The sequence below is a fragment of the Talpa occidentalis genome, unplaced genomic scaffold (genome assembly GCF_014898055.3).
Source record: "Talpa occidentalis isolate TD23 unplaced genomic scaffold, MPIMG_talOcc4v2.1 talOcc4.4, whole genome shotgun sequence".
Classification (NCBI taxonomy): Eukaryota; Metazoa; Chordata; class Mammalia; order Eulipotyphla; family Talpidae; genus Talpa; species Talpa occidentalis.
The window spans coordinates 12406925-12433806 of record NW_023604295.1 but is presented as its reverse complement, the minus strand read 5'-3'; the positions used below and the strand labels follow the sequence as shown (position 1 = coordinate 12433806).

Below are 26882 nucleotides of genomic sequence, written 5' to 3'. Positions count from 1 at the left end.
GAGACTCTGCAAAAGCTCTGGTGGAGTGTAATTCCCTGGGAGAGGGAATGGGGGGGTTACTTCAACCGACCCCCCCAAAACACAGAGGTGCTTGTGCCTCCAGATTCATGAGTGCAGCTGCCTGGACTCACAAAGATCCCAGCTCGATGGGAACAGACCTTCTAGCTGATTCTAGATTCATCTGACATGCCCGAAGGCATCTGGACGTCAAAACATTTCTTCACTATCAAAAAATAAACCCCTTCAAAATATCTTCAAGTCAGCTTTGAAGGGAAATGGGTTGTGTCTGGTTAGGGTGAAAACAGGGAACCTCTCACAAACAGCTGAGCGTTTTCCTTAATAAACAATGGCCTAGAGTCAAAGAATAAAATAAATAAATCCTGAATGTGATCCGGCTCGGGAGGGAGTCGGATTTTCTACTGACTGTATTTGAAAACACGTGACATTTGTAAATGTGACTCAGGCGACTATGTTACCTCTCAATAAGGACCATTTTGGGGGTATAACAATAATCTTCCAGACAATAAGAGTCAACCAACACTAATTTGTTAATACATGTCAAACATTGTTTTACATAAAAATACGTCTTACCTGTCAACATGCTCAGCCCCCCTCCCCAAGTTCAATTTGATAATCCCTGATTCACCCAAAGTGTAGTAGCCTTTCTGATTCCAATGGTCAAGTTACCATGATTAGAATTAGAACTCTACCGCTGAGTACATTCCATTTTTGGCAGAAGTCAGTCAGTTTCCCTCTGGGTTTGTGTCCTGCCCTAGCGAGGCTTACCAGGAGCCTGCTGCCTTAGTATACGTGACTGTCTTGCTTATTCTGCGTTTTACTATCATGCCAGGGGAAAGTTCCCTGCTTCTAAAAGATAAAAGCCACACATAACTCAGAGCTTCCAAAGTAGGAATAGCACACAGAATGACCCCAATCAATCACTCAAAAACAAAGATCTACAAGATGAAGTCAGTTAATTTCCCTGCACACACCCAATGGCTCTTTCTAATCCAGGCAAAGATGCCACCTTCGTGATGTCAACATAGTGGGAGGTCTGATAGTAGGCACTCAACACAGGAGCATGTCACACAACCTGTAGGAGAAATGCCCATAACAGTTATCTATGGTGGTTCTGGTTCTCTCTGAATGACTTTCAGAAAGCAACATCCAGCTCCAGGAACATCAAGTGCAATGTTCATCAGTAAAGTCATCCCACTCAGTACTGCTACTTAGAAATCCCATGTTCCCCAAGCCACAGAGGACTTTTAGATGACTTTCTACATAGAGGTCTCCTACAGGATGAAAACCTGACAATTGGTTGACACAAATATCCCACCCACTTGGAAATTCAATGTATTCCTCACCCCACCCCCACCAAATGAAAGGACTAGCATTCAAATATATAAAGGCTAAGTTGGTTTTGGAGGGTTCAATCACCTTGCAGTGATGACAAAGCATCTCTGACTTGCAGATCTAAAAGTCAAGTTGTAGACATGGGGCCCTGCCAGGCGCAGCCAGCAGCTGTCTCCACACCTGGACAGTATCGTCTTTCTCTCCCAACTGTAATAAGTGCCTGCGGTTGGCTTTTCCCTCCTCCTCTGTGTCTCTCTCCCGCATCTGTACATGCACATGTAATGTGCTCTTTCTTGTTTCTAAGACATGATAACATTCACCGTTAATCTCTCCTCAGGCTGTGCTAATCCCAACAAGCCTGTCAGGCAGTGGAATCTTCTGGGCCCAATGGACTTTTAAGTGGTTCCTGCTACCAAGGAAGCCAGACAGCCTTCATCCCACAGCACAACCCTATGCCAAGGAGCATGAACAACAGAACTGACCCTGCCTCATGGTCTGTATCTGAGCACCAAGTGTATGTCCCTAATACTCCTCTGCCACAAGCCCCAGAGTAGACATCACAGCTAAGCAAGGGGCAGGGAACTTGCCTCTAAGCTATCTCTATCTCCTGTGTACTAAAGGAAAGTGGTGGAACTGCAGGTAGGTGCAAGGTAAGTAATGGGATGAAAGGATAATGATCCAGGAGATAATCCATAGTAAATATTTGCCCTTGTATGTGACCTATTTCTTGCTTCTGCTAGAGGCAAAACTTCCCATCCAGCCCTCAAATGACATTACAATATACTGGTTTTTTCCTATCCCAAGAGTGAAACAATAAGGCACATTTGTTTTTATGTTATTTCATTCCTTTTATTTTTCTTCTGCCTCATTCTAAAGGCTATGAAATACTTTGTTATGGTTAATATTTGGAACCTCAATCAACAAGAGAAGCATGCAGAACTCAGAATCCATTTATATGCCGATGAGATAGAGAATAGTCTACATGATGAGTCCACATTTCCTGCTGGAGTCTCCAAAGACTAGTTTTGACCCAGTGAAATGAAAAGCAAGGAACAGTGACATCATCTCTAATTGCAGAGTGTTCTGTTGTGTTGGAGTGTCAAACTTTGCATGACCCCACATAGTTTCTTGACGTTGGTGTGTGTGGGCATTGCAGCGAATAACAATCCATTCCATGGTACCCAATGACAAAAGGATATTTGAGATAATGTGGCCAGAAGTGAGTACCCTAGTGTATAATAGCCTAATGCCAAATATTAATTTATTGAGAAGTAGACATAAATGAACTGGGACATATATGAACTTAGAAGAACAGGGGTGAGAATGTGTTTCTATCATTTGCAACCTCTAAAAGACAATTACTCCACGCAGTTGGCTCTGCTCTGCTGACAATGAGGGGTATAACTCCAGCTGCCTTGTACCAGAGTGGGAATAGACAGGTCAGAACAGGTATCTCATGACAATCCCTTCAACTATCAGCACTGCCAATTGATCATCTTTTGGCATTTGCCATCATTTTCTTTCTGGCTGTATCTAGAACATCAACTTCCTACGGCAGTAAAGGTGATTTTTCAGCGGGAACTCTGAGTGGAATGGATCATTTATCATCTCTCAGTTATAACTATATTCCTACTCTGCTGAAGGGTTATGAAAGTGTTTGATCTCTCTGATCTTTTAACTTTTCAACATTCCCAAAAGACTCTCCACGTGTTGAAAAGAGAATCTTTGCTTAGTCTGGGATAAGTTAAAGGGTGGGCATGAGGTCAGAGCCGGGGATGTATTATGCTAATACTTGCACATAAGGATGAATAGTACATAGGAGACAGCCAACCACTTTCAGAAGAGAATGAGAAGCACTGAGATGAAGTATTAAGTGACCAATGTCAAGTTCATACTGGTGTTAGTGTACTGCAGATGGGAATGCTAGGTGAAGACTAATTCTTTCACTGCATGAGTCTACTATATCTCCAAAAAATGTAAAAAAGAAAACCTCACATTAAAAAACAAATAAGAGAAGTGTTGATGAGTTTAGTTTGCTTGGGATCGTAATCTTGTCCTTCCTTTGAGTCTCTGATTGCTTCAGAATAATTTCCCCAAAAGGCTACAAATCTTAGTTTGGGCAACTTTGTTTTAAATTCTTTTCTAGCTATGGGAAACTATCAGGAAATCTATCCTATCAAGATTCCAACCCAGTAGAAGAGTCATAAAGCAGTGAGTCCTGAAATGAATCATTTAGAAGCTGTAAGCCTAGACTTAGAGAAAAGGAAATCTCGAGAGATCAAATCCTTATGTTTAGCGTTGTAATTTTTCTGAATAATGTCTCCCTTCCTAATCTATAAAAATCACTAAAAGACTCAATGAAGACTGTGCTTTATATTAATTACTATAATCGCACAATAGAAAATTATTTTCAGTATTATCCACTAAATGTAAAGCATGTAAAGTTGGACCTTATGTAATCATAATCCCAAACAGAATTTGCCTGAAAATTAAAACTACATTTTCCTTTTCTCATCTTCATTCTCTTCTCAAAATCTAAAATAAGACACACATTATGAAATCACTTACTAAATTTATTTTTTGAATTCCAATCTACCTTCATTTCTATTCCAAGTAAGTGCTACATATAATAACAAAAAAATGTGTCCAGAATAACAGAAGCAGGATATTTTTCAAGGGGAATATATAAAGTTAGATAAAAACATGAGCACAGACTAAAGAATGACAGTCTTAGCTTATTCATATTTAATCTTAAATTTTAAAATCATAAGTGGGTTTCTTAATAGTTACCCAGATGAATTCTGCTGGCTGGCAGGGAAGGTTTCTCTCTCTCTCTCATAACAGCTCTATACATCGTTCAAGACAAAAACCATTTAATATAAACTGAAGAGCCAACGTACACAAAACATTATAATAGTGTCCATATGCTTAAAAATAAGCATCTGCATTTTATACCTTTCCATAAGGTAGGTTCTCGCTGAAATTTATTTGTGCTGGTTTCAACACCAAATTCCAGTTTGTAAAAGCCAGTATTATAGAAACACAAGATAGAAGTAAAGTTAGCACTCTCTGTGTGATATATAAAGATTATGCAACCCACTGTTCAAATAATGTTTAACCACAAAAATTAGCTCAGAATGGATTTCAAATCAAGCAAATTTTTCTGTGGACAAAGTCAGAAAACTAATTTTACATGTTTTAAAAAATTCATGAAGCCTAAAGAGAGCTGGGGAAAAGGCAACTCAGAGAAGAAAATCCCCACTTTCAAATGCATGAAAATCACAATGCTTTTCAAAAAGCAAAGTTAATGGATATACAAATAATTAACTTTAAATAATAATTTCAAAATACTGAAGCTTTTTATAATGATTTCATTTTTAATAACTGAATTTTAATTATTCTTACTCACTAGGAATATATGTAAAGTAAAACCATTGCATGAAATGTAAGAATTTTAAATACTCAAATTTTGAGAAAACAACCACTGAGACACCCCACTAAATTATCAAACTAGAGAGTTAAGAAAGTTAGGGATTGTATATTCTGATATTGTCATATAACAACAAAAATACATAGCATAATCTCTCTACATGGTGCAAGAATATATATTCAATTATAGTTTATTCTTAGTGCAAATGTATCTACATTCCTGACTTAAAAAATTACATATCTTACAATTTTAAAGGAGATCAGAAGGGCAAGTGTAAGAAGACAAATAGTTTGACTCTGTAATAAATCACCTGCTTAATGTTAGCAGTAAAATAAAATAAGGATAGAAGTATTGAAATCTACTAAATATGCATCTCTTCAGCATCTCAGATAAATGCTGATTTATGTGCCTAAACACCCAATCCCCTAAAAATTCTTCATGACTACTTTTCTGCCTGATTATTACTGCTATTCAAAATATACTACAGGATGAAAATTCCTGAGCCTAAGTTATTAGAACTGACCTTATATTCTGTTGAGGAATCAGCAAACAAATATATTTGATTCTTGTAGATGAAAAAAATTTTAAGTCAAAATATTAGAAAACTAGTCATTTTTGAAGAGTGTGTCTTTCTTAATACATATAGGTACCCTTAATGGAAAAGAGTATTTATAATGTGCTTGCACATATCAGCAAGTAGCCATCTCAAAACATGTCCTATTGACAGTCATTCTGACCAGGGCAATAAATGATCAAGTATTTATTACCTAGTTTAATGTAAAATTAGACAAGCAAGCTTGAACTAAAGTCTTATGACGAAGCTCACTTAAGCCCCAAATACGAGTTGAAATATATAAATAAACGACGGGAACAGCTGTGCATGGTAATGAAATCACTGACTCACTAAGAAATCATGGGAGCTAATTTGTCACAGAAGTGTCTAGAAGATATCTACAGTTGGCTAGCCTCTTACTGAATCGTGTTGATTCTCTCAGGCTAGCTGATACATCTGTCACTCCAATTAAACCTGACTGATTCTCACATCTCCCCATGATGAGAGATTATTTATAAGGCACCACCTGAGGAGATCTTGCTATGCATTCAGACCCATCAGGACACAATGGTGTGTCGGTAAGCATTCCCAAAATGGCACCCAGATACCAGACACTTCCGTATCCTGTTTCTTATGGGAAAAGATCTCTTTTTCACTGAGCTGTGTGACTAGCCTGAAGAAGGCAAGATGTCTTATCTTTTGTTGGAAAGAAAAGGAAATGCTTTTTGTCGACTGAGAAGCAGGAGAGAGTTGGGAAAAATAATTGTCTCCAAAAAAAGCAAAAAATGAAGGTCTTAATTTATAGCATCTGCCAATTTCCAAGGCTGATATTTCAAGCTACTGATGCTTGTTGCTCACAGAATTCTTCAATATTAAATAATCAGTTTTCACACCCACAAGAGGCTACCCCTCATCCCTGAAGGGTCATGGGGTATAAGCGAACCTAACAGCAATTGTGGATGTAGGGAAATTGTAACTGCTTTGTAATTTGCTTGGTCTTGAGAGTTGCATTTTTATAAAATTGCTCAATGGGTAGACATATCAGGATTCTCTTCCACCTGGTGACATTTGATCACATACCAAGAATGACGACATGAGAGATAAGGGTGGTTCTGCCTCTCAATTCCATAGTCCCTGCCTCAGTCTCCTCCACTAGTATGAAGGGCACGAGAGGCCAATGGCGTCTATACCTTGACCAGCATCATCTGCAACTCGGGTGCCCCTCCAGACCTGCTGCCCCACAATCTGTATTCACCAAACCCATTGGGCGACTTGAACAGGCATTCATGACTGAGAAACACCACGATCAGCCATACCTTTACGTACAGTCGATGTCAACTAAATGTCAACACTAAATACATAATGTATTTAAAGGTATTTAATACCTTTAGTTGATTATTTCCATTATTCTACCATTAGATTAAAGACCTGGACACAAATAAAACAGTGTAGAAAGGGAAGGTGAAAAGTAAGCTCTACAAACCATGTACAAGTTTAAACAAAGTCAAGTTTAAAACTGTACCTCCTATGTGATACGCAGGTCATTGTGAATATACGAGACCACTGGACAGTAGACAAATGGGGCCTCAATCAATTTTTTCCTAAAGAATAGCTTGCTGGGGGCAGTAAGCTGCTGTGAGGTTTCCCACAGAAGTGTGAGAGCATATTTTTATATTCTCTCAGAAAGTCAAGCTCACAGGTTTCCCCCAAATTTTATGAAAAGTTAGACATGGGTGACAAGCAAGAATCCTACTAGTGAATTATAGGATGGCTCGTGTCACATCTATTACAGACAGGTAACAAGGGGCTGTGAGAAACATCTGAGCTGTGTTTCTTCTGCACCTGACATCCCTAGAAGACACTCTCATCTATACTACTTCTTGGAGGCATCCTGTGTGTGCTTCGTTTACTGCAAATCCCTATTATCTTGTAAAAGTCATTCAAAATCAATTTGCTAGCACTGTCTTAGTGGAAATTTCTGTGTCCAGACTGAGAGCTTTCCTTTTTTCCTCTGAGCCGCTGGAGTTCCTTCCCAGGTGGGTCAGAGAGACTCACTCTCTCCAAGACAATGTGCAGGTATGGCTGAGGGCAACCTGAGGAAGTAACCCCATTCCCATCACTGTGCCCCCAGATCAGTCAGGGCCAAGCACCCAGGGGAGCCTGGCCGATGATGATGGAATGTATAGCAGTAAAGCAAATGGGGCTTCTCCCAGATTAATGACCCCTCGCCACAGGGAATAACCCCACAGAGTTCAATCACTATACCAAAGCAAGCCACAGTTAGATCAAACTTTTTAGTTTCATCATCCCGTGTGATGGTCAAAAGTCACTGACTGCAGTGTCTCTGTTCATTGGCAGATGAACTTCCAAGAGGTTTAAAATACCCACAAGAAATGAAAGACCTTTAATACTATCATGTTTCATTTCCCGCAAGATACACAATTGAACTGTAGATACTTTAAAAGACGGTAGGAGTTCCTCCTAAATTTTAATCCAGAAACTGATTTTAAGTTTTTTCACATTCTTCACATATATCTGTACATATTAGTTCTATTGTACCAACAGATATAGATGCATCTTATTGGTCGTTTTAAAAGAAACTTTTAGACAGCATCTGGCATTCCTAATTTAGTAGGAGACAGTCCCTCTGAAAGAGCCAGTGATGCTTATAAACATCTTCAGAACTTAGTTAATTCAACACTTACTGTCTACTGGGAACTGGACTTTTGCTTCCATTGGATGACTTCATTTAATCCTCACAAAATGATTAAAATTAGGCAGGTAAGATCAAATCCCATTTTACAGAGGGAAGCAATAAGGCTTAATGTTTATGTGATTGCTATAAATCTACAGAGTTAATAGGTTGCAGAGCCAGGATTTGACTCTGGACAGCCTTTGCTTGTAAAACCAACCCAACACCTACCACGTGACAAAATGTTTAACCCTCAGGATGGTCGATGTTTAACATACATCATCTAAAGTAATTCATACAACAAACATCTAAAACAATTCTTGTCAGTGTCCTTCCTGTACACGTGAAATAACAAACTACTCAAGGTTATTTCACTGGCCCAAGGCCATAAAGTTCTTAAAAATTCTCTTAAACACCAACCAATTTACCTCTAACCATAATACAACTACCTTAATGCAATTGGATATAGCAGCATCTGAAATATAAAGAACTTCAGAGTATTTTTCTGATGATGATGATCACACGTTTTCCATAAAGGCTAGGATTATAAATACTGTAGCTATAAAGATCCTATGGTGTCTTTTGAGACAAATGAACTCTGCTTCTGAGCACGACAGCAGCACAGACAATGTGTGAACAAGTGGGTCTGGCTGTGTCCTGATGGGGAAATAGGTAACAGGGCCGTCTGACACACGACCATGGTCTGCTGACCCCTGATCATTATTATCATTTAGGTAAATATTTTAAAATTTAGGAAATGCTCAGTAATGAACCAATGATATAGCAAAGGAATGCACCTTTACAAGGGAAGACACACCGCACCAGTGTGCATTTATAAACAAAAGGAAAAGGAAAAGCACCATCTTGACAACAGTGCAGTGGAAATATCCTGTTGGGGCTGATCCACACCCTGGTCTCAGCAGGGACCAGCCCTGTAACCATGGGCAACCCAGAAAACATCTCTATAGACCTTCGTTGTCCTGATTCATGGGAGTGGCCCCTCTGAAAATTCCAGATTCCCAGCCTTATCTGCTACTGCACAGTAATAGCCATTCCCCCATGATACCCCCGCCTTGTCAGTACCTTGCAAAGAGCAGGGGGAAAAGGAGTTATCTGCTGGGTCAGTAACATAAGAATAATAACAAAGTGATTCTGATTGGACAAAAGAAGCTAGATGCAATCATAAATTTAAATTATATCTTTTATCACAACACCCACATTTAATCAGTTTTGAATTCATGGTTGATCAGAAATGACCCTGATGTCTTGGGTTTAGGAGGTCATTCCTCCATAAAACACAGGATGTTAGGAACAAGTACCTAAATGTACTCCTGTTTTACTCCTCTGGGTATTGGCTTATTCCACTGGATCAATACCCAAGTTTCTCTTAACAACAAAAACAATAAATCCTGGAAGCCAGTTGGGTGTTTGTGCAAGTGAGCTGACTTTCAAACAATACGTTTCTCCTCTGGAACCATTCATACTACCAGAGCTGACATCTTCCACTTTGGTGTCATTGATTTTAATACAAGACTGGAAATTTTATGAGCACACTGAAATGTCCTATATTTTTCTTCCCCAAGAACTAAAAGCCAATTTCTTTCAGATTTTAACAGGTTGCAAAAGTATGTGGGTTTTTTTTTTTTTATGAAGCCCATTAAGGACTCGTATTAGTAGCAATATGTTGGTAATGAAGAAACAATTTTCTTATTAAGTATGCTTGTAAATCACATTTTCTCTCGGGCACTGAAACATTAACATTGAAAATTAGATTGTAAGCTTCTTTTCAATATCTCTTCTTTGCAAGTCACTTCCAATTTATAATTTTAGCACAGGAGCAGATGACTTGTAATTAGAGTTTTACAAAGTTAGCTGTTGCTCTTAATCAGGGAAGGACAAAACTTGCTTTTCTCGACCAGTGACCTGGAAGGGAGGGCTTTGCAGCTGCCCATTTACCATCTGAAACTCCTACTTCTTTAGGAATTAGCTAGAAATACAGAAAACCCTCTGACATGGACACAACGTATACACCATAACATATTTCTTTTTTCAGATCTCCATTCCCAGAAAGACTTGTCTGAAAGTCAACTTTTGTCCACATAGGAGTTTCATATGGGTGGTTGCGTAGAACAGATGCCCATTTAAGCCTCTTCTATTTCTGGCATTAACAGTTGATACCCAAAATGACCAGTTGTTTGCTTTTAGAAAGTTACTTTTATTGTTTCTTTTGTCAGCAACATTATTAACTTGTTAGCTTTTAAAGCTAGTTTCTTTTTTCTTACCTGTAGCCTGTATTTTTTTTTTCAATTCTCTTTTAATTGCCTTTGCCTTCCTATAGAAAAAAACTATAATATATGTACCTCTGTGTTCTTCTATTTTATTATCTCATAATGCTACATTTAGAAATGAAAGCAAAAAGAACGGGACTTTTGCAGAAAATAAAAAGACCGTATTATCTCAAGAGACATTTGTCTTGGTCTGGAATATGGGAATTAAGTGTACATAAATTATGTCATTCCTCTTTACCCATTCCTTTAAGTGCAGTAACATCCAAACAAAATCTCTTCATTGCTTTTACCAACAAAATCTTCAGCTCATTGTGGGTCCTGAAATGATCGCTTCAGTTAATATCTACACTTGATTGTCTGGTATGGAAGCTCTCCACATTTCAGTCCTAACCTAATTTCCTGGAACTCTATTATGTAAGATGCCTGCTCTAATTTATGTTGGACAGGCCCTGTTTCTCAATCAAATAATGTACTTTTCCATGGCACCATATTGGTTTTGCCTGCCATTCCTGCTGACGCTAACATATGTATGTACCTTCCCATGGCACCATATTGGTTTTGCTTGCCATTCCTACTGACTCTAGTGTATGCTGTAACAAAATTCATTGATAGACTCACCATCTGCTTTCTGGTTCAACTTGAAATGCCATTTCCTCCATAGAACCATGTCTCATCAATCTCTTACTCTTTAAAGTAGTTCTGAACTCCTAATTTTTTACAGCACAGATGTCTTGGTATTTCTTTGACTTGAATTTCCTCCAAAGTTTTAAACATCCAGGATGGCCAGCTAGCCCGTGTTTTCATCCAGTGCTCCACTGAGACTAGCAAAATTGTCTGTACCAAACAAGTGCTCTAAAAACTAATGTTGAATAAATGGACATTAAGTATTATGCAAACAGTTTTCTTCACAGAAAGCACAAGAATGTCAGTCCCATTTTTGCAGATTACTAGCTGCTGTAATTTGTAGTTAAACATGTTTTAGGTTTCAAGGAAACCCTGAAAAGGAATCTGTCTTTCCCTGATAGGAAAATTTTATTTGGCCAGATTTGCCATGGATGTCTAGGAAGCATATGAAAAATGAATCCTGGGAAAAAATTCTTTGGATATTTAAAAATAGTGGCTCAAACAAACTGTGTATTTACTTAAATGTGTCTGTATTACAGAAGCCCTTACATGCTATATTGAATAAGAAGCCGTCACTGAGTAGGGAAAATGATAGTGAAACATCTTACATTATATATTCTTTCGTTAAAATAATACTTGATATGGATTTTAAGTTAACTCTGAATAGTCAACTCAGAATAATCTCAGTTTTAAAAGCCAGAAGTTCAACATGGATCTCAAAAACACTATGTTAAGTGAAAGAAGCCACACACAAAAGTGCATGTCTGACTCCATTTACATTAAATGTCCAGAAAAGGGAAATCTGTAGCCATGGAGAGTAGATTAGTTGCTGCTTGGGGCTGGAGGTGAGAACAGGGATTAACTGGGAAAGAGTGTGAGGGATTTTATCAGGATGATGAAAATGTTCAAAGACTTGGTTATGATGATAGTAGCATAATTTGGTCAATTTATTAAAGCCACTGAATTAGATACACTTAAAATGAGTGAATTTTTATGATATGCAGATTATACTCAGTAAAGCTGTAAAAAATGCAATGAAGGGAAGACGGTACTACAGATAATTAGGAATCTACTTGAGGCAGAGAAAATCACCCATTTGCAGCTCCAATTTAACAACAGAGCTGCAATCATTTTACCTTCATAAAAAGTAAGAGAAAGACTGGCAATGTTATAACACTTGTGGAGAGATTTTTAGAAGTATTTCCAATACATTAAACCTCAATAATTCTGTATATAGTCAATCTATCTTTTACTACACATACCCTTTAAGAAACTCAATCTAACAATTTAGCAGTTGCTATAATAATGTCTGGTTGTTTTAATATAAACTGCATGCTTGGTTCTGTTTCATGGAGAAAAGAAGGTCTTTTAGTCTATTCAGTTAAAAATATTCTCAACAGGAACATTGATTCAACAGAAAAAGGTCATTTGAGATAGTAAAACTAATCTAGTCACTTACCCTAATAAAACAATGTAAACACAACACAATCATCCAAGGTAAGTTTCCCAGCAAAAAAAAATATACTTGCCAAAACTACTTCTTTAATGAAATCTAATCATACTTACTCAAAGATTTTTTTGGGAAAATCTTTATACCGTACTGTACCATATTGTGTAAATTCCAGTCTTTACCACCCAGGAGATAAAATTGTACGTGGTGAACTAGGTGACAGACAACAGAGAGGAATAAAAATCAAGTCCCAGGAGAATACCATGGGGTCACCTCACTGCGCCTTTGTCAAATGAGATGACACCTGGTTAGGTCAAGTTTTGTAGAACAAGTTGGGATTTACTAAACTAAATACAAAAAAGGGCACAGAATAGACTGTATAATCAGGATTTCATGTCATTTGAAATGAATTACTGGTTTGCTTCCTAAACTAAAAAAAGTTGAACAAGCACAGGAAGACTTGCTGTTCTGAATTTTCATTTTTGGATGGAGAAGGCAGTGTGGCAGGGTGGACAGAAATTTCAAACTCTGATATGACCATTTTCTTTTTCCCAAGAAATACAAAGAAAATTCAAGTCAACAGTGGATTACCTCGGACTACCTCTTCCACAGACTCTGTGGTGGTGGTGGTGGTCGTGGCGATGCTGGTGGTTCTCTCCGTAGCCTCTTCATAGGGTTCCTCTGCCTCTTCATCTGCCTCATCGCCATCCTCATCATCCTCGTCATCCTCAGCTTCTTCCTCCACGTCAGCCACTTCCTCCTCCTCTGCTACTTCCACCACTTTGTCTTCACTGAAACAGGAAATGAAAATAACAGAAGTCACTTAAACAAACTTCAGGAAAGAAATAATGTCGAAGAATCTTGGTAATCTGCAGGGAAAGGAGGCATCCAAGAAAATATACAGAGGAGGCTTGAAACCAGCAGGTCATGCATGACTCCAGCTTAGCAGGTCTTCATCATTTGACCCTTGGGTCTAACTTTTCTTAGTTTACACAATTGCAGTAACGGGGATACATGATTCCACTCTATAACATTGTTTTGCTTTTTTTTTTTTTAAAGATATATTATTTACTTATGCATACAAAAGCTGGGGTATAGGCCAGAGGTGGGGGGATTGAGGAGTCACCAGAGACAGAGCGGGGAACAGAACAGACAGATCGACTGAAGTACACTGCTGAGGGGAGAAGCAGGCGAGAAAGGAAAGGTCTGCTGCTTCCTGTGGGTCAGCTCCCTGGCTGGGGATCAAATTCATGCTGCAGAGGCTGTGGACAGCTTCGCAGGCTGCATCTTAACCCCTTGAGCCACCAGGGAGGCCCCACTCTACGACACTGTTGAAGGCAAAATGAGAAGACCACAGGAAACTGGTGGTTGCCAGAAGCTTGGGGTTAGGAAGGGAAGGATGGAAAGGCAGAACAGGGGATTTTTAGGGCAATGTACTGATGCTCTATGATGCTGGATCAAAGTAGATACACTGCCTTATACACTTGCCTGTCCCCACAAAACTGTACAACATAAAAAGTAAACTCTAACGGAAACAATGAATTTGAATTAATAATATCATTTCAACATTGATACAACTATACCATGCTAATACAAAATGTCAATAAAAGGGGAAGCAGAGGGGGTAAATGGGGAGAGGGGCAGAAGGGAAAATTTCCTGCTCTTTTTCTGTAAACCTGAAACTGCTCTAAAAAATTATCTACTAAAAAGGGTTGCGTGGGGAGAGTTACCAAAAAGGAGTTTATTGTATTGAGGGGGTTACTTTCAATAAAGTATAGAAGAAAACCACACAGCACCTACATAGTAGATATGTATAGGTGGAAATATGTTTAAATATTGCTACTGAAAGTTGAAACTGGAAATAAATGAAGAAGAAACTGGCTGAAATCAATCTAAGACCCAGGGGTTGAGGAAGTCTACTGGAACTATCCAGGTGTATACTCTGCTCTTGCTAATTGAGGTAACTGGGTAGATAAACAGAGATTTCAGTTTCTCAAATTTCAGTAAATATCAGCATCACCTGGAAGGCTTATTAAAACACTTATCACCCAGTGCCCATCCCCAAGCCTGATTCAGTAGTCTGAGTTAGGGCCTAAGAATCAGCATTTCTAACATGTTCCCAGGTGATACTGATGCTGGTGGCTGCAAGACAATCATTCTGAGAACTAGTGAGATATGCAATACCGAGGATTACATTAACAGTCGGTCAACTGATTGGAAAGAGAATCAGAAATAATACTTATGATGTTAAATATACACTCAAGTGCAGTGGTGAGTAATAAAAGTTAGCTCATCTGGAAGGCAAAAGAAGGGCATGTTTGGAGCACAACTAGAAGGTCCTAGTAAGGCCATACACCTGCTGGTGCATACCTGGTGGAGAGCATCTGAAAAATGATAAATGAAGATAGGTGCGTAAGTGTTAAACAGTGAAAGTGGATCACTTGGTGGCACAAGGGGTTAAGACACAACTTATGAAGCTATTCACAGCCACTGCAGCATGAGTTCAATCCCCAGCGCAGTAGACCTCTCCTGGCTCACCCGCTGCTCCCCTCAGCAGTGTACTTCGGTCGATCTTCCCTACTCTGTCTGTTCTGTTCCCCACTCTGTCTCTGGTGAATCCTCTCACCCCCACACCTCTGGCCTGCACCCCAGTTCTTGTATGCATAAATAAATAAATCTTAAAAAAATAAAAAATAAAAGTGGATCGCATGCTAGCTGGCCAGATAGGAGAAATCAATCATTCTTCTTTGATCATATTGCAAAGCCAACATAGGAAAAAGACCTTGATGTGGTGAAGGATTTTGACTTAACCGGAGTTAACTGCTACAAGTCTTATTTGACAAGAAGTAGCAGAGTGATGGGACTGAGGCTGCGAGGTGGGCATTTACCCAGAAAATGGTGAAGGCAGATGATGAATTATTACCCCAGAAGGGATTCTGACCTACAAAATGTTATTGTTGGGAGGTGTGAGAGGGGCCTGGAGAGTGTGTCAGCTACAACCTGAAGCCTGACAGTGCGGTGTGAGCTCAGCAGTGCAGAGGGAAATCAGCCTTCCAATAGGTTAGACAAACAGAGCAGTAGGCTTCCATGACCTAGGAAGAGAGTCAGGAAGACTGCAAAAGGCATTCAGAACTGAAGATCTGACAGGTCAGAGACAAGTAATTTTACTGAGGGTGAAAAAAAGGGAAAGATGCATAAGGAGATGAATATAGCAGGAGGGGGAATTTCTTGATTAACTCAGAATTTTCTGATTTTTAAAAAGGTATACCAAAATATGTAGGACCCCTTCAATAGACTGCCTTCCTAAATGATTAAATTAGGTTCATCTGATACAAGGATTAAATCTGATGCAAGGATAATAATGAAAACATCCAAAGATGTTGACGCATGTGGCTAGAGAAAATGAGAAACTTCTTAAGCAGACTACATTAATAACTTATTAGTATGCTCGCAAGTGAGGTATTAATACACAAAAGATCCAAACTGGTTATTAAGACTGTGAAGAAACAGGTCAGAAACAAAGGCATTGATAATCAGGTGGTATAAGCCTTCATCTCCAGAGATAAATGCAGTGGAATCTTGATTTCTTGATTGTCCGAATTCCTACATAGAAATCTACCACTTGAGATCCCATTTCAAAAAGAATTCTAAACTGAACAGTTGGTCAGATGCCCGAAGTTTTACCCAGTACACTGTCTCCCCATTCTCCTGTAGAAACTATGGGTTGCACCACTGGTGAGCAGAATAAAGATGACCCGGAGCTTGTCTTTACACCACTTTGTTGAGTGTGAGCTGTCCTCTGTGCTCCATCACATCACAGCCACCAATACTATTTAGTTCTTCAACTGAAGTGGAAAATTCAGGAAAAGCCAGAGAGAAAAATCAAATCAAACCAGCATTCTCTTGACACCACAAAGCATGCACGCTCCCTTGAAGCATGCAATGTAATGACAGGGTCCAAGAGGTGAATGCCTGGTGCTTCCAGTGCAGACGGTGAGAACATGGCCCTGGGCACCCCCAAGGGAAGTCCCCCCCAGTTGCTCTGCTATAACTCAAATGTTGCACTCAAAACTCCAAAGCAAAGACATGCTCATGAAAACAGCTGTGTTTAAAGTGATCTGCATTCTGGGATGTGTCCAGCCATGAAAAAGACAGAACTACATGCCCACCATCCATCACTGCATCTGGCCTAACAATTTACCAGCGAAATCACCAGGCACGAAGATCCATAATAGTTCAACCGGCTGAGGAATTAAATTACTTGGCCTAAGAGAACACGGGTCTAGTTCTTATTACCATAGCTTTGATTTCTGGAATTAAATTTAGATGCCCATGAATTCAATTATCTGTTGGAACACTATTAAAACAGTAGCACACAGTTATGTTTTAATGATACTGCATCCTTCCCAGGAATGCCATGACAAAGTTTTCACAATTTACAGGAAATGCAGAAAAGGGGAAAAATGACTTGCACCTTCTCTTTCATTGTTCAGCGGCTTTGCTCTCTGGGGCGTCTCAGGTGAGCTGGTTGTGGGAAGCTGAAGACATGTGAAGACACAGTGAAAAGCTTGTTTGTGGAGACGCAGGGCTGAGCACCCTAACACATTTCTCTTATAAACAACCAAACAGCAACTCACAATAGAATATGCACTGGAAACACGGTAGAATCTTCCCCTCACATTCACACACTTTAGCACCTGTCAGTTTATAGCAGACAGCTGCTAAAGCTTTTAAATTCTGATAACGAGGAACATGTCTGCAGAATGAGGGCTCTATCTGCGAATGTTGATCATTCCAGGAGTATCTGAGTTTAATAAGGTCAAAGTGTCCAAGGGACATCACTGTGATGAAATAAATCACTGATGATAAAATTTTATGTGTCAGTAAGCAAGACTTCACTTGGGGGAAGTGACTATATCACCAAGGTGACTGTCCTTGCGTTTCTCCAGAAAGGCTGACCTTGAGGGCCTCCCCAGTGGCGCAGCGGTTGAGCGCTGGGTTGTGAAGCTGCCCGCAGCCTCTGCAGCGCCTGTTCATACCCCGGCCACCTGGTGAGGGTCCCAAATGGCGCGCAGACCTCTCCTGCTGCCCGCTGCTCCCCTCAGCAGTGTACTTTGTCAGTCTGCCTGCTCTGCTCCCCGCTCTGGCTCTGGTAAATTCTCTCACCCTCCCGCGCTTCTGACTGTACCGAGTGCTTGCATAAAAATAAATAAATCTTAAAAAAGAAAAAAAAAGCTGACCTTGATAGAATTCCTCTTGGCCTTGCCTCCAAATATGCCCATTAGCCACTGAGAGAGTTTGATTCACTTCCCCTTTCATTCCTTTTTGCTTAAATCCTACAAAACAATTCGCTCCTTGCATTCTCTCTCTATTTATTCTTTCACAGCTCTACTTAGACTTTTTTCTTCCCCTTTGTAGGACAAAGGCGAGAATGGCAGCGCACGAGCTCTGAGGCCTGAACCACTGCAGTGAGGATGGGAGGCTGAAGTCCGAGCAGCTGTCAGCTCCCCAAATGTCAGGGCCTTCCAGGGACTAGAGGGCCAGGTCTCCACAGGAAGAAGCTCAGACATGGCTCTGCTGACAGGAGGGAAGACAGTCGACCAGGGTCAGGGACAGAGAGACAAAGTTAGCCACATTTTATTTTATTTTATATATATATATATTTTTAAAGATTTATTTATTTATTTAACAAGCACTGGGTACAGTCAGAAGCGCAGGAGGGTGAGAGAATTCACCAGAGCCAGAGGGGAGAGCAGAGCAGGCAGACTGATGAAATACACTGCTGAGGGGAACAGCAGGCGTGGCAGGAGAGGTCTGCGCGCCATGTGGGACCCTCCCCGGCGGCTGGGGATCGAACTGGCGCTGCAGAGTCTGCGGGCAGCTTCATAACCCAGCGCTCAACCACTGAGCCACTGGGGAGGCCCAAAGTTAGGCACATTTTAAAGTCACATAAACAGGGAGTTCTTTCCCTCTCTGGCCTGTCTATTTATGCTGCTGGAAAAATCAGTTTGTCCCCCGGGAAAGCAGTGCTTGCATGACTGCTGACAAATTAGGAAAACTAGATGTAGCCAGAACATATGAGAAAATCTAAAAGAAAAGAAACTATTCCTTTAATTCTTTGTGTTCCGAGATGTTTCAAGAAGTGGGTAGGGTAAGAAAAAGTGAGCATCTCTCTCCATTAAAGCCAAACACTTGAGGGGACATACTGGCTGGCCCCACAGAAGCCAGAGAGGCCGCTGTACTTTGGGGTGGAGGCTGGTGACTGAGAAAGAACTGAAGAGAAGGGGGAGAAAAAAAGCTATGTTTTCATGAGGGTGTCGGCTGCTGGCTGTGTGTTCAGTTTTGAACATTCATCGAGTTGTGAACCTGCGTATACACACGTATATGTTCTTATGACATGACAGTTAAGTAAAAATGATTGAAATGGCTGTGTCATTTCTCACTTGCCTCTTCTTAAACACTCTCATCCAGTGATCTAGACTAAGAAGTCTTAAATTGATAATACTATATTTTCAGGGTTTCTAAGTCTATCAAAATATATATCCACGCTAAACTCCCAATCCTGTAAGAGTACAAATTATGAGAGGCTGAAACTGTGCACACATATGCAAACATCCACACATATACCTACATGTACATACACATGCACGCACACGCACACACACACACACCTTTCAGTCGAGGTTTTACTAACTAGCTAGGCTGGGCTGAGTGAGTTAAGTAACCACTTCTCTAAATTCATTACTTTCTTCAGGTATTTTATAAATGAATTTTATACTCATAAAACTCAAACCATCATGGTTTGATGATTACTATATAAAAAAAAAAAGGTTCCTCCCTTGGATGCTGTGTTATTAGAGTCTCTGAATCATCTGAAAACTGACCCCCACTGATTTCTCTTTAGCATTTCACTGAGCCCTACGGCTGTTCTGATGCCATTCTTAGGTGGTGGGTATTATTAATTTTGCGGTTAAAGGATCTCTAAGAATTTGATTAACCTTCTCTCCTGAAAAATGCCTGCAGTGGAAATTGTAAGTTCCCCCAAAGCCGTGCTTAACCCCCAACCCTTCTTAGATCAGAGACAGGAAGAAGTGTCACACAGCCACCCTGGGTGCAGATGAGGGCAGGAATTGACACACTTCCAGATCTGACGCCAGAGAAATGCGCTTGGATCTCTAAGTAGGGCACCCGGGAAACTTTTTGCTTTCCAGATGAAAAGGTTCATTCTGAGTGGTCAGAACACTTTTGTTCTCCAAATTCTGTCCTTCCACTTTCTCCTGGTCTGAAAAGGCAAGTCATCGGTTAGCTGTTGGGTGAGAAACTACGATGCACGAACTCCTAAGGATAGTGGGGTGGGGAGGCTGAAAAGAGGCTTCTTTGCATCCCTGGACTAGACCAGGATCCTGACACCAATGACCTGTTTTTCTGTCACTTGCCGCTGTGCTGTCCCTTGCAGGCAGCGTCCACTACCCCACAAGCCAGTCCTCGATTCTGGCTCAGATGAAGGACTCCTGCTTTAGGATGCTAAGGACATAATGAAGAAACCAAAAATCCATGACTCAGGCATTAGGGTGAGTTGCAGGTCACAGACTTTAATCTGAAATTAGGATGTCTCATCATTCTTACACATTTAATGAATGCCAATTCCAGGCGAGAGAATCTACACTAATTGCTGTGTGAGCAACAGACGTATTTAATACTAAATGCTTTAGAAATGCAAATGGGAAAGTGATTCTGGTGAGCTGGAGGTGTCTGACCTGATAAAATGGGAAGAGCAGCTGGTGAGAGGACAAGACAGGGACATCCATATAATACACAATCAGGAGCAAGTGACACGTCAGCTTGACTGCAACAGACTCTCACACGGGCACCGAGTGTCAGCAGTGAGGTGTGCTAGGCTGCAGACACCAGGTAAATGAGGTCTTTTTTCTCTAGTCAATAGATAGTTAAGCATTTGAGTTGAAAGGGAGGTGCACCAATTGACAAGGAGCAAACAAATAGTAATGCCTTAATTCTCCACCCATGAAACCATCCCATTAGGTGCCACTCTGAATGACACCAGTCATCCATTCAATGTTTACTGTGCTTTTACCAGTGCCACATGATATTCTGGGCTCTGGACACACAAGGGATGACAAAGCCTCTGACTTCCTGGACCATGTACTATATAGTGCGGGAGACACAATATGAGCAAATAAATAAGACTAAAAACTTCAAATGTACTATAGAAAAAGACAATTGGGGCTAAAGTGCTATGGCATGACTGGATTGGAATCCTGTGCGACATTGAGCAAGTTATTGAATATCTTAAAACACAGACCCAAACAAGCAAAGGATAAGTAAATTGGCAGTGCCCAGACTTCTGGATAAAAACAATCTCTCTTTTTCTCTGCTTGCTCAATACATGCTTCTAGTAAGAAGGATATTCCAGTCACAGGGAAACAATCTAAATAATACCCCAGGATGCAAAGTGGGCCAAAGGGTGAGCACAGCTTCTTTGGCATATCAAAATCATAACAAAGCAAGGGGTTCTGAATCCTGAGTGTTAGGGGTGTCCCGAGCTGGGCCTGGGGCTGCACAGAACGTGATGTGGGACATCAATGTAGGAAAGACACTATGTGGCTCAGGGCAGATCCAACTATGAATTCCGTGTCTGATGAGATTTCAAAAATATTGTTAATTTTGTGGGTGAGATGGTGTCATTTGGGCACTATAGAAAAATGTTCTTAGATTTTAGAGACATAGGACTGAAATATTTAGTATATTTGATATCTGAACTTTACTTTAAATCATAAAAAAAGTATGTAGAAAGAGGAAAAATGATATTCTGGCAAGACTTCAGAAATATTAAGTTTGGAATATAATTATAGTAAAAAACGAAATTGCTTTTTTAAAGACTATCTTGGAGGCAAGAAAAGTCATAAATAATCAAAAGCAGGTTCTTTTCCTGACAGCTTTATGAACCAATTAGGATGAAGGAGAAGCACCCAAGGTGATAAAAAGTTTCAGAGTCATTTTGAAATCTTGATATGTGAAGCAAAATTTCGGTTCATGAGACACGAGGCTGGAAAACTTGGAATGAGCAAGTTCCTCGTGTCAAAGATCGCGCTGCTAAGGACAGGTGGTGTGCAGACATTCTGGATGGAGAGTGGGAAACAGAGACCACAAATCAATCCTACATGAGCTTTTACAGCCATCTCCCAATCCTTGGAAATCATCTATTTTCATAGATTAAAAAGGACCCCTACCTATTTAAATAAAAAAAATAAGAATGTCATTAGTGGTTTACTACTAAAATCTATTTTAATAATGTTCTTAACCTCACCTAGGACAGAAAGTGCTTAAGAAATCATTATTGGGGCCTCCCTGGTGGTGCAAGGGGTTAAGACACAGCACTATGAAGCTATCTGCAGCCACTGCAGCAAGAGTTCGATCCCTGGCCAGGGAGCTGAATCACTTGATGCAGCAGACCTCTCCTGACCCGCCCGCTGCTCCCCTCAGCAGTGTATTTCAGTAGATCCACCTGTTCTGCTCCCCACTCTGTCTCTGGTGAATCTTCTCAACCCCCCCCCCACCTCTGGCCTATACCCCAGTTCTTGTATGCATAAATAAATCTAAAAAAAAAAAAATCATTATCTATTATTATTGATTGTAATAATTACATGGCCTACAATAGTTTGCAAAGGCCTCATAAAGAAGGAATATGTCATAAAAATCATGATTAGGAAGCTGGAGGTGGGAGGTTGGTCACTGTGTCCTAGAAAGAGCCTTTCTATTTAACACTGTGAGATACAGGGTCGGAGGATGATCTGACTGAGGAAACGCCTCTTCCACAGTGGCCTGCCCGCACCGGCGACAGCACACTGTGCGCTATAAACAAGGCCTCTCTGTGTGTTAGTTCAATGTTTCCCTATTATTTAACTCAGTCCTGGAAGCAAATATCATGATACAGGGTTACTGTATCCCTCCCCCATTTTTTCCTAGGGTCAAAATACAGAAAAAGTCTCAAGCAAATTGTCTAGGTTCAAAGCACACTTTCATTTCTGAAGACATTTCTGAAGCAAAAATCATCTTGTTAAATAACAAGGTTTTTTTTTTTTTTCCCCTAAACCACCTGGATGCCTGTGTTCACTGGATTTCTCTCTCCACACCAATGCAGCGTTAAGCACATTAGCTCTGCATTAAAGACCACAAGTGAGTTACTGTCCTTTTCTTCATGACAATGATCTTTTTCCCAGCGTGGGACGAACATGTGTTTGACACCCTCTCTTCCCACTGGACCGGCCACAGGTTGTTAAACAGAAAGCTATGGAACAGCAAATTCAACCAATAGTGAACAATGGTCATAAACGCAAAGGAAAACTTCCATGACATGCTATAGGAGATACTTCCAACAGCAAATCATTCCTACAGTTAGTATTACTATTGTGCTAAATAAAATAGTGCTATCCTATAAACTTATTTGCAAGTAACTTCAAACACCACTGTATTGTTTTGAAAACTGTTGAGCAATCTGTTCCAAAATTACATATTACAATTCATGAAAACAATTTAGTTAATACACTAGCATTCATAGCCTATGATGTTTTCAATATTTGATTCTCTTTATAATTATGTATATGACATAATGTGTTTGGTATAAACAGTATATAAGTTGAAAAAATGAAGATCCAAGCACTGTGTGAAGATAACAGAACCAGAGAAGTGGCTTGTTTGTCCTTTTCCTTATTTATTTTTTTTAATTTATTTTTATTTATGCATACAAGAGCTGGGGTGTAGGCCAGAGGTGCAGGGGGTGAGAGGACCATCAGAGAGAGAGTGGGAAACAGAACAGGCAGACTGACTGAAATACCCTGCTGAGGGGAGCAGCAGGAGAGACAGGAGAGGTCTGCTGTGCCATGTAGGTCAGCTGCCTGGCTGGGGCTTGAATTCATGCTTCATTGTGCTAAGAATTAACCCCTAAACCACCAGACAGGCTCCCTTTTCCTTATTTTTTAAACCGATGAAAATGAATAGAAAATAATAAAACCTAGACCTGCAAAAACTACGAATACTCATTATTCACACTTCAGCTACTTTTCAAAAGTTTACGAAGATGCTGCTTCATGATGTGAAAGTATACAATTAAGAAATTAGGGAAAGAGGTCATGGTCAATAAAATTTCACATGTATAATATTCTTATTTCCTACAATGATCTTATTAGAAATGATCATAACATCTGTTGCAGGTAAAATCCTATCATATTTAGTGTTGCTTAAATATCAACAGTGATAAAATGTCTACACTTGATCTTAGCTAAAAGGCCAAGAAGCAATGTGATACAATTTCTAAAAGACAAAAATATGCCTGTTGAACCAAATATGGTGTGAGTCTCTATGTGGGGAAATTAAGTAAATAATGCCATTAATGCTTTATGTCCTCATAATGCTTTCCTCGATTATAAATAACCTATTTGTATATATTTGTATATGTGTAACAAACATATATACACAAAAGCAATAATACAAATGATAGATAAAATACTATTAATAACTTGTATACAAAATAATTAGTTTGAGCTGCTGTATTTATCTGATAGTCATAAACTCATTTCTTTTAAAATCCCTATGTTCACTGCAGCACTATTTACAATAGCCAAGTTATGGAAACCATCTAAATGTCCAAAAAAGAAGAAATGGCATATATTCACCATGGAATACTACCCAGCTATTAAAAAAAAGATGAACTCTTGTCATTGGTGACAACATGGATAGAAATGGAAATGATGCTAAGTGAGACAAGTCAGAAAGAGAAAGACAAAATACTGGATATTTTATTTATATGTGGAATACAGAGAAACACAGCAAAAGAACAGACAAAAAGCAAAGCAAATCAAATTCTTGAAATGTGGTAGTAGAACTGAGGGTACCACAAAGGGGGGGTGGTGGTGAGATCAAAGGTTGATTGGCTACAGTGGAGATATTTGGTGGTGTGTGTGATGTGATAACATCCAATCCTAAAACATATGTAGTACTGTAAATGAATGTTACTTCAATAAACATAGAAACAAAACGTATATTCTAGAGTTTTTCATAAAGATTGTTCTCCTACTATCTTATTCCATATAGGAAATCAGCTACAGGTAAAGTGAAGAAACAATTTCATTTTCAGGTAAGTAAGACTATTTTTTGAAGGAAGGAAAGGATACTAGTCCTTTAGAGTAATTTCAACAAAAGAAACATTAATAGATCATGAGGGTGTGACCCAAGCAAGTTTCAGGTAACACCAGGTTCAGGTGAGTAGAATTATTCCAACCTACATAGTGCTACATATAAACTCTGAAAACGCGCGAAATGTTTCTTTGTCAACATGGAGTAGAGATGAGAAAAGAAGCTCAAGTTAGTTCCTTCTTGGGGAAAATTTTGCCTAAGCTACCTCTTATCAAAGGAAACTGTTCTGATTACCCTGAAATTATTTTCCACATAACTACCTTCCAAAACAAACATGGCTTATTAAAATTTTGCTGAATTCTCTGTGTTAAGTATCGGTACCAGACATTATTTATGAGTTGCTGGACTTCCTACTTCAGGGCTCCTGGAAGCCAAATTATAGAGGACTGACTTCCAAATAAAGTTTCAGAATACGATTTATTTGTTGCCAAGGATTTGATGAGCCACTTGGCTCATGTAAAGGAAAGCTCTTTGGGTATAACATGCTGATTGTGGATCTTGAGGACAAAGGAAAAAACAAAATAATTCTAGGGGACACCTTTATGATGAACAATAGTGTATCCATCTAAAGTAGGGGCTTGATCTTGAAGATAACAATATCCAGAAGTTGGTTTTACCATGGAATTAATGATTGAGGTTACTACTGCCAGAAACCAGAGAAGGCCATAAGAATCTCTATTTTCTTTCTCTGCCTACTTTTACTATTCAGAAAATTTGGACAGTTCAATAAAAGACACTAGAGTGGTTAAGAGAGACCTTCCATACCTCAACTGCATAAAACACCGGGCACTGAATAATCTGATCCCTGAAACAACTCTTACAAATAAATCATTCCTATAATAACAAATGAGTGGTTCAGCGGTCTCCTGTTACTGGGCAGCATGGGCCATGCAGTCCTTGCAAGCAGAGAGCCCTGCCAGAGGTGGCTTGGCTGGAGTAATCCAACCCTGCACTTCAAAGGCATCTCCTGTTCCAGCCATCACCTGCTTGGAAACCAAAATAAACCCCCCCTGGTTTGGTCACACATCTGTAATCTGGTTAAAGCTATAAAAGTGTTTTGTTATTCTTCTTGACATACATGCGGTCCAGACTGATTAAAGACAGAAAGTCAGCATTTTTAATAAGATCTCAGAGCTGGCATTCAGTTCCCTCCAGAGAAAAGGCAAGCTTCTGCTACTCTCCTATTCATCATTTTCAAATTAGTTTCCTTGTTTCAGAACAAGAGTCAGGGATACAGTTACAGTCTCAAACAGAACAAGGAGTTGGCCCCATTGTGGCAGTTATTTCTCAAAGCCCTAAGCTGGTTCACCAAATCCTTCTAACTTGACTCATCCATTGGCAAAGATTGAAGGCTTTAATTTATGCTTCATAGGATGTGCTCTGTGATCCTCTGCAGTTGTGAGGTTTCTGCCCCCCGGCCCCGAGCATTTAATATCACTTTCTCAAAATGCAAGGGAAGAGCTGAGAAAGATGAGATACTCAAAGAATTTTAATTCCAGAGATCCAGAGAAGATACAAAGTTCAAGTCCCACCCCACCCTCTTGCATATAATACAACCAGCTTTAAAAACAGAGAAAAGTACTAACAGACCCACTAACAGACATTCATTCTTAAGACAGTCTGAGATAGGTCTGGCGATCAAGGTCTTCCCATCTCGGACTGAGCTATACACGCGCATAACTTAAACAATTCATGGCCGAAGGATGAATTTTCACAAATTACAAATAATGGATTTGTGAAATGCACCTCCATGCTACCATCTGGTGATGGTTCCTGAGAACAGTTCTTGGAGCACACAGACAGTAATTAGCTTGGCTTTCAACAATACCTAGCACTGCACCACCCACAAAGGGAGCCTTAATGAGAGCTTCTTATGCTGATTGCAATAAAGAGCACAACCAAGATTTTACCCCATGGGGTGAGCATCGGCTGGTGTGTGTCTTTGCTTGAGTTTCTGGGAAATGACTGGACAGGGGCATGCCCAATGTTATTAGCACCCTCTGTGTTTCTGGAACAGAGGTGAGTCCCAAGTCCCTAGAGAGATACATGAACGAATTATAAAAATTCTTAAGTTGGGCTCATGTGTTGGACACAAAAACTGCTATAGCCTTGGCTATGACAATGCATTTATGGTGCCACACGTTCTTATTGGAAAGGGAGCGGGAGATGCTTTGAAACCATACTGCTGTCTCTCAACACTTGAAAGCCAATAGCTTCCAATGCAGCCACATCCTCAATTCAGCATAAGCCTGTCGTTGTGATGTCTTACACTTGGGCATGTT

At 39.8% G+C, this 26882-nt stretch overlaps 1 protein-coding gene across 6 annotated transcripts in view; it reads right to left on the bottom strand.

Annotated features, from left to right (window-relative positions):
- The window catches only part of APP (amyloid beta precursor protein), a 249419-nt gene that overhangs the window by 98860 nt on the left and 123677 nt on the right, over positions 1–26882 (bottom strand). For all 6 annotated transcript variants that reach the window (XM_037525059.2, XM_037525060.2, XM_037525061.2 and 3 more), the window contains exon 6: positions 12982–13181. In XM_037525059.2, coding sequence (XP_037380956.1) covers positions 12982–13181 — 200 coding nt within the window. The remainder of the gene's footprint in view (positions 1–12981; positions 13182–26882) is intronic.